The sequence below is a fragment of the Gekko japonicus genome, unplaced genomic scaffold (genome assembly GCF_001447785.1).
Source record: "Gekko japonicus isolate JY-2015 unplaced genomic scaffold, Gekko_japonicus_V1.1 scaffold1780, whole genome shotgun sequence".
Lineage (NCBI taxonomy): Eukaryota > Metazoa > Chordata > Lepidosauria > Squamata > Gekkonidae > Gekko > Gekko japonicus.
This window is the reverse complement of record NW_015177065.1, coordinates 354,824-365,180: the sequence shown is the minus strand read 5'-3', so window position 1 is coordinate 365,180 and position 10,357 is coordinate 354,824. Positions and strand designations below refer to the sequence as shown.

At 49.3% G+C, this 10,357-nt stretch overlaps 1 protein-coding gene across 1 annotated transcript in view; it reads left to right on the top strand.

Annotated features, from left to right (window-relative positions):
- The window catches only part of LOC107124683 (tripartite motif-containing protein 7-like), a 10,991-nt gene extending 993 nt beyond the window's left edge, over positions 1 to 9,998 (top strand). Inside the window, exons 2-9 of the mRNA XM_015428178.1 lie at positions 469 to 725; positions 1,146 to 1,310; positions 2,480 to 2,575; positions 3,303 to 3,533; positions 4,806 to 4,828; positions 5,524 to 5,642; positions 8,131 to 8,163; positions 9,331 to 9,998. Of these exons, the coding sequence (XP_015283664.1) occupies positions 469 to 725; positions 1,146 to 1,310; positions 2,480 to 2,575; positions 3,303 to 3,533; positions 4,806 to 4,828; positions 5,524 to 5,642; positions 8,131 to 8,163; positions 9,331 to 9,851 (1,445 nt within the window). The 3' untranslated portion in view covers positions 9,852 to 9,998. The remainder of the gene's footprint in view (positions 1 to 468; positions 726 to 1,145; positions 1,311 to 2,479; positions 2,576 to 3,302; positions 3,534 to 4,805; positions 4,829 to 5,523; positions 5,643 to 8,130; positions 8,164 to 9,330) is intronic.
- Positions 9,999 to 10,357: the final 359 nt, after the last annotated feature.

The window sequence follows — 10,357 nt, the reverse complement described above, 5'->3', positions numbered from 1 at the left end:
AGCTCAGGAAGGAGGGCTCCAGAGCAAACTAATTTATGCCGGAGCCAAATCGGTCGGCTCACAACTTTACTGCCAGGAGCTCACAAAGTAGACTTTTTGCTCACAAGACTCCACAGCTTAGAGGGAACATTGCTCCCCTCCCTCCGAGGCGCCTGCAGATGCCAGCCAAAGGAGGGCAAAAGAGGCGTTTCCATCCCATTTTCGGTCTCCTCCCCCCCCCCTTTCCCTAGCGATTTGTTTCTTCTGGCAGCTGCGTGATTCCCGGGCTGCTAATTGGACGCCGGCACAGAGTCACTTTGCAAGAAGGGAAAACCCCTTCGCTGCCTGAAGAAAGCGGGAAGAAACCGAAAACAACTCTGTGCTTCTCTCTCTCCCTGCTTCGTCGAGGCAGCCATGGCGGCTGGAGGTCCCGTGAAGGAGCCCTGTGAGGAACTGTCTTGCTCCATCTGCGCCACAACTTCTGCCCAGCCTGCCTGACCCGCAGCTGGGGGGAGTCGGGGGCCAAGTCTTCCTGCCCCCAGTGCAGGAGAAGAACTCAGAAGAGGAAACTCCGGCCGAGCCATCGGGCTCAGCTGGTCAACACTGTGGAAATAGCCAAGAAGTTCGCTCTGCAGGAGGGAAAAGATGCAGGTGCGAATGGGCAACTCTGCCCGATGCACCAGGCGCTCCTGAGGTTTTCCGGCAAGGACGAGGAAGCCGCCCTCTGTGTGGTCTGCGGCAAAGAGGTAATTCCTCTCGAGGAGGCTGCCCGAGAAAATAGGGAAAGTAAGAAATATGTGGATCTTGATTCTTCTTGGCCCTCTGTAGTCCACTGGCCTCCACTTCCTAACAGGGAAGATGGCCAGTTGGTAAAAAAGGGAAAAAATCAAACAACAACAAACTCCCAGACCCTCTAATTCCCGATATCCATTTACAAGTGGAACCTAAAATACAAGTAGGGCCGTAGGTCGCTCTGTTCTCTGCTCTTGGACCCATTTCACTTCAGAAGTTTTTTTTCCAGTACCCTTCCTACAGCTCCCTCACACAGATAAAATACCTATTTTTAAACTGAACAAGGCACTAATGATATCCAGTTATTACAAGGAGAGATACAGTTCGGGGAGGGGATGACGAAACAAATCCTGTTTCTTCGTTTTGGGCACCAGGCGGTGGTGGCAGCCAGAAAAGGGGGAGTTTGCCAGAAGCACCAGGAGCCCCTGAAGCTCTTCTGCAAGGACGATGAAGCCCTCATCTGTGTGGTCTGCGACCGATCCAAGGAGCACAGAGATCACGAGACCCTTCCTCTTGAGGAGGCCTCCCAAGAGTACAAGGTAGGAAATGTACACAGTGGAGGTTGATGGGGAAGAGCTGTAAATCCTCCCCTTCTCCTTGGTCTCTTTGCAGGGAAACTCTCCAGTTTCCTCCCCAGCCTCTGGGCCAAAACTGGGGAGTGAAAACAGCTCCTTCTGCTCCTCCTCCTCCTGTCCCCCTGCTGAGGCCAATGTGGGGATGTTATGTATGTGACCCGCCACCAGGGGTCTGTGGCTAGAGAGCTTAGCTCCTCTAAACAATAGAAGCCTAGGATCCTAGTTCCCCCAGCATTCACCAATAGCAACTTTGGCGGGAAATTCAAACCCTCCAACGGGACTGTGGGTGTGCTGGGTGGGTGTGTATATAGTTGGCCTTGCAGGGCCATTTTCCAGTTCTTGTGTGAAGTACAATAAATGTATGTCCACGTATGTCATTGCCAAGTCCTCCGTGCGGCGAACTCAGTACTTTACAGGGGTGATATGGAGAGATGGACTCTCTTCCTGTCTAAGCTTCCATGTACAAGCACACTTCTGTATCTGATCTTCTGCATCTACCAGTTTTAACTCTGCCCCACCCACTGCTTTCCTGATTTCAGTCGTTCTTGAGCTTGGCAGGACATTTTGGTCTTTCCGCTCAGCTTCCCAGTTTTCCCTGGATCTGCTGTAGGTTTTTCCCCCTCTAACGCCCCCCCCCCCCCAACCTGCTTTGGGTCATTTTTTCAGGATCATATCAAAAGAGGTTTTTGGAAATTGTTGAATGGAAGCACCACCTCCCGCGAGCTTTTTTGCCATTTCTTTTTAAAGTTGTCAGTACTGGGCATATTGCTGGACTGTTAACACAAAATAGTGATACAGTGATTGCAAATAATGGTTTTTAATGCAAAAAGTCCCCCCTGTGGCAGGGGGATGTTATGGTGGGCAGGAAGGTAAAGCACACAGTAAATCTCTATGCTGAAGCAGCGTGGGCACTGTGAATATCTTTGCATTCGTAGTGGATGTTAGAAGAGAATGGGGCACCATCCCCACGAGGAAGCTACCTGTGTCTAGCCTTTGGGAACTGTTGTTCAAGGTTCCGCTACAGACTTCTGGCAGTTATAATCTGTTTGACCCTTAGTGATAGTTTTGCTTCTCATATGTATTACAGTAAACTTCTATAAAGAATCTGATCTCTATTTTGGGTCTCTCCCCAGGATCAGTTCTGCAGCCGTCTGGAGATTCTGAAGGAGGAGAGAGAAAGAATTCTGGCATATAAAGGAGACGTATTGAGGCAAAGCCTAGACCTGCTTGTAAGTGTCACTGTGGCTGGGGAATGAACAGATTCTAGAATACGTACTGGAGGAAACAATGGAGTACAACTAAAGAAAAATCAACCCACGTGGGCTCCCCCCTTCTTCCAGTTTGGAAGTTCAGTGCACAGATGGTCAGTATTCAGCAGACCAGGCCCCCAAAAGTAGACCTAACACTGCAATTCTAAACAAAGTTGGGGCTGGGGATGGTGCAGAACTGTACACTCTTGGTGCCCCTGGCACTCCCTTCCCCTCTGGCGGCCATGGCAATCTCCTAGGGGTGTCTAGTATGTGGGCAACCCCTGGTTATTCATCCAGATCTAGAACATATGTGTTGTTGTTCTTGGGTGTTTTTGTCTGGGGCAAAATCAGTTGACTTCCCAAGGCGCTCTCTGCTGTGGGGTGTATCCTGGGTTGATGGACATATGTGTCCAGATGCCACTTGTGTGCATGCACCAACACTGCAAGCCAGGAGAAGTCTCTGAAAACAGATAATCCCCCCACCCCACCCCAAATACTTGCTAAAAATGTTGATAGAGTCCCCTCTGATCCTGAGTTGAGCCAAGGGGTGTTCAGTGATTGCCGAGTCTAAGGGGGAAAGTACTTGGGATGCTCAGTAGCATGTAGACTTCTCTCCCTGCAGTCGTTTGTTTTTTTTTCTTGCCCAGAATGCAGTGCCCTGCTGTGTTCCTGATGCTGGCCTGCTTTTCTTCTCTTCCCATCTCAGAAGCAAACCACAGGAGAGAAGCACAAGACTGTAGCCAAGTTCAGGCAACTGCACACGTTTCTGGAAGAACACGAGAAACGGTTGCTGGCCCAGATGGAAGAGGTGAAGAAGGAGGTGGCAAGAAATAGGGAGCAGCACCTGGCCAGACTCTCTGAGGAGCTCTCCTCTCTGGAAAGCCTCATCCGGGAGATGGAGGAGAAGAGTCAGCTGCCAGCCGGTGATCTCCTGCAGGTGAGGGGGTGGCAGGAACAGCCCAGGCTCCCCGTGGGGATAAGGCTGCCGCCAGACCTTCTCTGTGCCTCCTTCACTGGGGCAGAAAGCAAATGAGCCCCATTAATGTTGCCATTCAGTTCTTGTTTCCATTCTGCCCATGTGCCCCTCTGTGGTTGCATGTCCAGCAACATGCCCTCTTCCTCCGTTGCTTTTCAAAAGCCAGTTTACTGTTTGATCAATGCTTTTACATCCTAACTTTGCTTTTAAACGAAAGAACACTTTAAATGAGTGCATTTTAGTGAAGCCAGAAAATATCGAGGAAGGCTTCAGCTGTTTTCCTTAGGATAGCTAGGGGTTGCTGCATTAATGTGCCTTCCAGTGTTGATGCTTTGGGGGTGAACATTGCGGGTTGGAAATGTTGAAGGCACTAAGAGCCACATGGACCCACAGCCATAGGGCCACTTCCAGCTGATTGCAGAAGAGCCGTTGGTCAGCTGAGCTAGAGGGTCTTGGTGTGATCATGGGCCTCTGCCGGGGTCTCTTCGCCCTTTTGTGGCATAGTCAGCCTTTCCCACCTGCACGTCTCAGCTTCTGCTGTTCTCTAGAGCTCTCGTTTGCTCAGTCTGAGAATCGAGAGGCCGTGACCCATAACAGTTGCGGTGTGAGGAGGGAGGGGTTAGCCGATGCCTCTGCTCCAGGATGGCCAGGAGAGTACCGTTTGCTGGTGAATCCCTCACTCACCTGAGGATGGGGCACCATTTCAAAAAGTTAGTCACTCACCAAATGTCCGGAGGATGCCCTGGGATCACACTGGTGGAGAAGGAGGGAAGACCATTAGTTGGGTGGTTAGTCAGCTACAGGAGAAGATGGCAGATAGAGGAATCTCTGAAGCATGTGAGTATATGTGTGTGTGTGTGCGCGCATGTGAGGCCAGCACATGGAAGGAGAACCTGGTTCACGAGTAGCTCTTTGAGACAACCAGTAATAAGGGCCTGTATGCAAGGTTTTCTGCAGCAACTTTTAAAAGGAGGGTGAGGGTGGCAATATATTGTGCACCGCTGAGTTGTCAAATCTGTCTTCCCTGTGCACTCTGAAACGGCTTCACTGTGCCTGCTGATGTCATTCCCTCCTGAAGAAGTTCTTCCACTTTAGGAAGGTGCAGCTCCTGTCCTTGAGTGGGATGCACACAAAGAGGAATCAGAACGCATCTCTCCCCAGGGTCTGAGGGGTCTTCCCAGTGTGGCCTGTGGCAGATGTTAAGTTTCCCTTTCTCTCTTTCTCTCCCTTTAGGACATCCAAAGCACCTTGCAGAGGTAAGTGGATCCCTCTCCCTCATGACCCTCCTGATGCTGGGATGGATCTGGGTAGCATGTGAAGAAAGTGGCCCTTCAGGCTCAGGACCACCACAGACGTGGCTCAGATCACAGATCTCAGTCCATTTGTTCCTGGCAAGCTGGCAGATGAACACAGGCCCAGGGGCAGGAACTCATGCCCCACAACAGCACGTTGGCATGTTTTGTCCCTGTCACATTTCTATCCTGCCCTTTAAGGAGCTCAAGGGAGCGTGCTTGATTCTCCCCTCCGCATAACAGCCCTGTTAGATAAGTTCAGCTGCAAGGCAAAGAGAATGGCCCAGGAGGACCACCCTGCAAGCTGGAGGGCTGAAAGTGGAGCCAGTACCTCTGCAGTCCTAATCCACCTCTCTGCCCACTGGAACCACGGTAGCTTTCTCCTTCTGAGCAGGGGATGTGGAGCTGCTATTTCAAGGGGAAGCCGCGAGTTCCTCTTGGTGTCTGATCTGGCCTCCAGGTGCCTGGCTTTGGGGTCTCTGTAGCAACTGTGAGGGGACAGACTTTCCTCTGCAGAGGGCCTCCCCTCTTCCACTGCTTTCCACATCCGCCGGTGTCTCTGGGGCTTCTGCTTAGTCCTGCCGTCATTTCTTTGCTCCACTGGTGGGAGTTCTGGATTGGATGGATGGTGGCCTACCTTGCACCTTTCTCCCCTCCAGGTATGAAGAAAAGGAGACGTTTGAGAATCCCGTGACTTTTCCTCTTGCATTGAAGTGGAGGATCTGGGATGTCTGTGACATCAATCACTTTCTGGATGGTGTCATGAAGCAACTGAAAGGTAATGAGGAACAGCTGCAGGGGTTTCAGGCAGGCCATTAGGTGAGCCCAGGTGTGAATGTGGAACCCTCAAGGTCACTTATAACACTAGCAGGGCCAGGTGGACAGGGAATTTGTGTGCCAATTCCAAAAGGCTATTTTAGTTCAGCATGAAAAGTTTGCTGATGTAAATTCCTTCCCTGGCTTTAGCACACCATTGTGTTCTCTGGATTTTCTCTGTTTCTACAGCTTGATCTCTGTTCATTCCTGTGCCCATGTGTTGCTGACCTGAGATCTCAGGGCAGAACAAGCCTCCAGTATGAAAGAGGGGAGAGACCAGGGCATCCTTACTCAATGGAGACACGCTCCTGATTCCTTTCAGGAAGATCCCCACCCCCTTCTGTGTCTCTGTCCAAATCGGACCTCTCAGAACTGACCACTTGGACTGAGTGTTTTGTTAGTTTGAATGTGCCCTAGCGGAGCCCATGGAATGGCCTGAAGGGAACTGACAGGGCTCTCTTCAGCAGAGTGGCTGTGACATCTGCCAATTCCATTGAAATCGAGTGACTTTTAAGAGTATAACTCTGCTTAGGATCAATGTTCCCTCTAAGCTGTGGAGTCTTGTGAGCAAAAATTCTACTTTGTGAGCTACTGGCATTAAATTTTTGAGCAAGCGATTTGGCTACTGCATCAATTAGTTTGTTCTGGAGCCCCATCCTTCCTGAGCGAAGACAAAAATGTGTGAGCGAGAGGCTAAAAAACTGTGAGCTAGCTCACACTAGCTCAGCTTAGAGGGAACACTGCTTAGGATGATACCGTGAGACATTCTGTTTCTGAAGAAACATGGCCAATAAATGTTGCAGGTAACAGCTCTGGAGTATTGACCTCAGCAAACGACTTCTGCCTTGAGCAGTTTCCTGGAGAGGCAGTGCAGAAATGTTATAAAAATAAATACTTGTATTGAATTTGAATTAAGGGAGGGCTGAGTATTTAGAACCAAATGCTGGATGAGACGGGCAGAGATGTCCTTCTTCCTTCCCTAATCTGGACAAGAACAGTTAAGTTGGGTCCCCTCCAGTGTTCCCTCTAAGCTGAGTTAGTGTGAGCTAGGGCACCATTTTTTAGCCTCTGGATCACACATTTTTGTCTTAGCTCAGGAAGTGTGGCTCCAGAGCAAACTAATTTATGCAGTAGCCAAATTGCTTGCTCACAACTTTATTGCCAGTAGCTTGCAAAGTAGAATTTTTGCTCACAAGACTCCACAGCGTAGAGGGAGCATTGGTCCCCTCCTATCCTAACCGCCCACCCATCTGTTCCCTCCCCCCAGTTGTTCAAGGTGCCACCCTCCTGCCAGGGAGTCAATGGCTGCTTCCCCTGGCAGCAGTTCTCCATGACGCCTTCATGACCCCTGTGAACAGGGGGGTCTTGGCACTGGCCAGAGAGCACCCAGACAGCAGTTTTCCTCAATTTCCTTTTCTCAGCACCCTGGAATAACAGTTCCTCCGCACCCAGGGTTCCCCCCCCCCCCAATTGGTAACTGACTAATCACTATGTGGGATTAATGCTATAAAAATCTATTGCCATGACTGACCATTATCTTTTAAAAAGATATGTTTCTAGCCCTTTTCATTGCATAGCTATAAGGGGAAATTCTAATTGCTCTGACAGCAGGGTATTATAATGACCCACTGCCATGGTTCTTCTGCATTCCCAGTTTTTATTTTTTTTAATAAAAGGTCTCTAGCCCTTTTCACTGTAGAGAAATAAGGGGTTCACCTTCCCCTTTGTATCGCCACAAGAAGAAAGTCTGAAGGCTTACTTGTTTTCAATAAATGAAAGTGAGAAACGACTAGCACCAGAGAAGCTAGTGGGAGGAGAGAAATGGCAGCTGCAGGGACAGTGTGGCAAGGAAAGTGGTGCTGATACATGTGAGTCTTTCACAAATGCACACCTCCCTGTCCACACAGCAGATGAAAAATACCCCAAGACTGCAGTCTTCCCCAAAAGATTGTATCAAACAGGATTTGGGAAAGTCCAGAGCAAAGCAGGAGAGATCCCAGAAAGAGGAGGGTTAGGTGACCATATTGTATGAGTCTCCAAAACGCCCTTATTCCAGTTTGGATGCTACACCAGATCAAAACTGCTGTATGGAAGCATTGTAAGTTTATCTGGATTGGATCCTTGAGCCCTTAGCGTACTTTCTGCGAAGCAAAGCCATTAACATCTGGATACCCATGTTCAGGATCATTCTTAGCCTCTTTTTAGGAGAGTGAAGTGATAGTTATGATCCATTTTCCCTTTCCATAATGAGGGCCAGTGAGAAAACTCAATTTAAGTGAAAATAAATTTGAATATTTGCACGTAATTAAAATTTGGTGAAGAATTCTCCCCAGAAGTAGCTTCTACTTCAGCTCAAATGATTTTTGTTGTTGTTAATGGATATTATTGAAAGATTTGTGATATGTGCAAGTGTTGTCTGCTTACATTTTGTTCCGTTTTGCTTCCTCAAGACACTCTGGATTCTGGACTTCACCTCCAGAAAGGTACATTTCGTGCACTAATCAGTGATTTCTAATCTAAAAAGCTTCAGCTCACAATCTGTCTTCTTCTGCCTGCTGTTTTTGCAGTGATAAAATTCCCTGGACACTCTTGCTTTGTCCCTCAAAACCTCACCCTCCCTGCCCTAGCCAGTTCTTCGATGGTTTCTCCTCAGGAGACTTGTCAGGATTTACCAGGATGGCAGAGAAGGGGAACTCTTGAGGGGATGACCTGCCTCCTTTTGTTTGTTTATAAAGGTGGATGAAATATACTGGGGGTCCCCAACGCCATTCCCGTGGGTGCCCACAAACATTTTTCCAGGTGCCCACCAGTGTTCCCCCAAGCTGAGTTAGTGTGAGCTAGCTCACAGTTTTTTAGCCTCCGGCTCACACATTTTTGTCTTGGCTCAGGAAGGAGGGCTCCAGAGCAAACTAATTCATGCAGCTGCCAAATCGCTCGCTCACAACTTTAAGGCCAGGAGCTCACCAAGTAGAATTTTTGCTCACAAGACTCCGCAGCTTAGAGGGAACATTGGTGCCCACCAAGTGTTTTATAAAGTGGGTGTGATCATGTGGGGATTTGGCAGCAGGGCTTTTGATTGGCCACTGAAGAACTGCTTGGCTGTTCAGATTTTTAACAATGTCGCTTTGGCAGCAGCTTGCCACCACAGCATAAGGATCTGTGCCGTATGACTAAAGGTAAGCCATTTTGTGGCTGGCTCTGCCTCCTGCAGCAGCCATTTTGTCCCTGACCCCACCACGTTATGTCAGAATTCCAAAGGTGTCCATGGGATGAAAAAGGTTGGGGTCCCCTGAAATAGACATTGCTCTTTCCTTCTCCCTCATGGTACTTCTTTGATATAGGATATGGGGGACAGGCTGTACTCACATGGGTAATGTTTGTTGAAACCCAGGAAGTCTGTTCTTCCTTTCTTCTTCCTTAAATAGGACAGAGGAAGGAAGAAGGGTTAAAACCAAAAAGCAGGAAGGGGAAACAGAACAAGCCGCAGTAGGCGAAATGTCTAAACAACCAGCCAGGTCAGGGAGATCCACAGGGAATGGACATATGTGGGACAGTAACAATAGTGTCAAGTAGGCATGGAAACAATTCTGCCATTTGTCTCCCAGTTGAACCCGCTTCTTTTCTCTCTCCTGCCCCTCACCCCCCAACAGCAGCAAAAGTGATTCTGGATCCATATACCGCCCATCCCAAACTCATCCTGTCTGAGGGCTGGAAAAGCGTGAGACGAGGAGAAAACGTTCAAGCCCTGCCCCACAATCCTGAGAGATTTGACCACTGGGGTATTGTGCTGGGCCGTGAGGGATTCACAGGAGGCTGCCATTTCTGGGAAGTCCTTGTGGGAAGTGAGGAAGAATGGGCCGTGGGGGTGGCCAGAAAGTCTGTGAGGAGGAAGGGAGGCGTCACCATTAGCCCTGAGGAAGGGATCTGGGGAGCAGGGAAGTGGTGGGGCAGCTACAGGGCTTCTGAAAAAGACCATGCTCCTCCCCTGACCCTGAGTGGGGAGCTCAAGAGGATCCGAGTGTGCCTGAACCACACTGGGGGTCGAGTGGCCTTTTTTGACGCTGACCAAGCAGCTCTTCTCTATGAGTTTTCTGGAGCCTCCTTCCTTGGAGAGACCCTCCTGCCCTTCTTTTGGGTGCATTCAGAAGGCCACCTCAAAATCTCTTCTTAGGCCTTTTTTTTTGCATGAGATCTGAAGTGAAGCTTAACAGCTCGACTGCTCGGATTCTCTGCAGTAAACGGCAGTAAGCTGTACATGCAAGAAGAGGCCTTGGAGTGCCTTGAAGAAGTGAGAAGTGACTCACGAAAGCTCATACTCTGCCGCAAATTTTCTTAGCCTTTAAGGTGCTGCTGGAGTCTTGCTCTTTTCCAGGGGTCTTTTTGTAGGAAAAGAGCTGCAGGAGCTCATTAGCATACGGTATGCTCATGAGCTACTAGGCTATTAGCATAATACCTCATTAGCATATGCAACACCCACTGACATCACCAGAAGTGATGTCAGAAGGGGAAGAAGGCATCTTCAAAAGCCTCCCCTCCCCTTCCCTTCCCTGGGGGCGGGGGGGAAGGGAAGAGAGAAGGGGTTTAAAGTTTAAACCCCTTCTCACTAGAGTTGGGCCACAGAAGGAGGAAAGAAGGAAGGAAAGAGAGAGTAGAGAGTAGGAACGAAGGAAGGAAAGA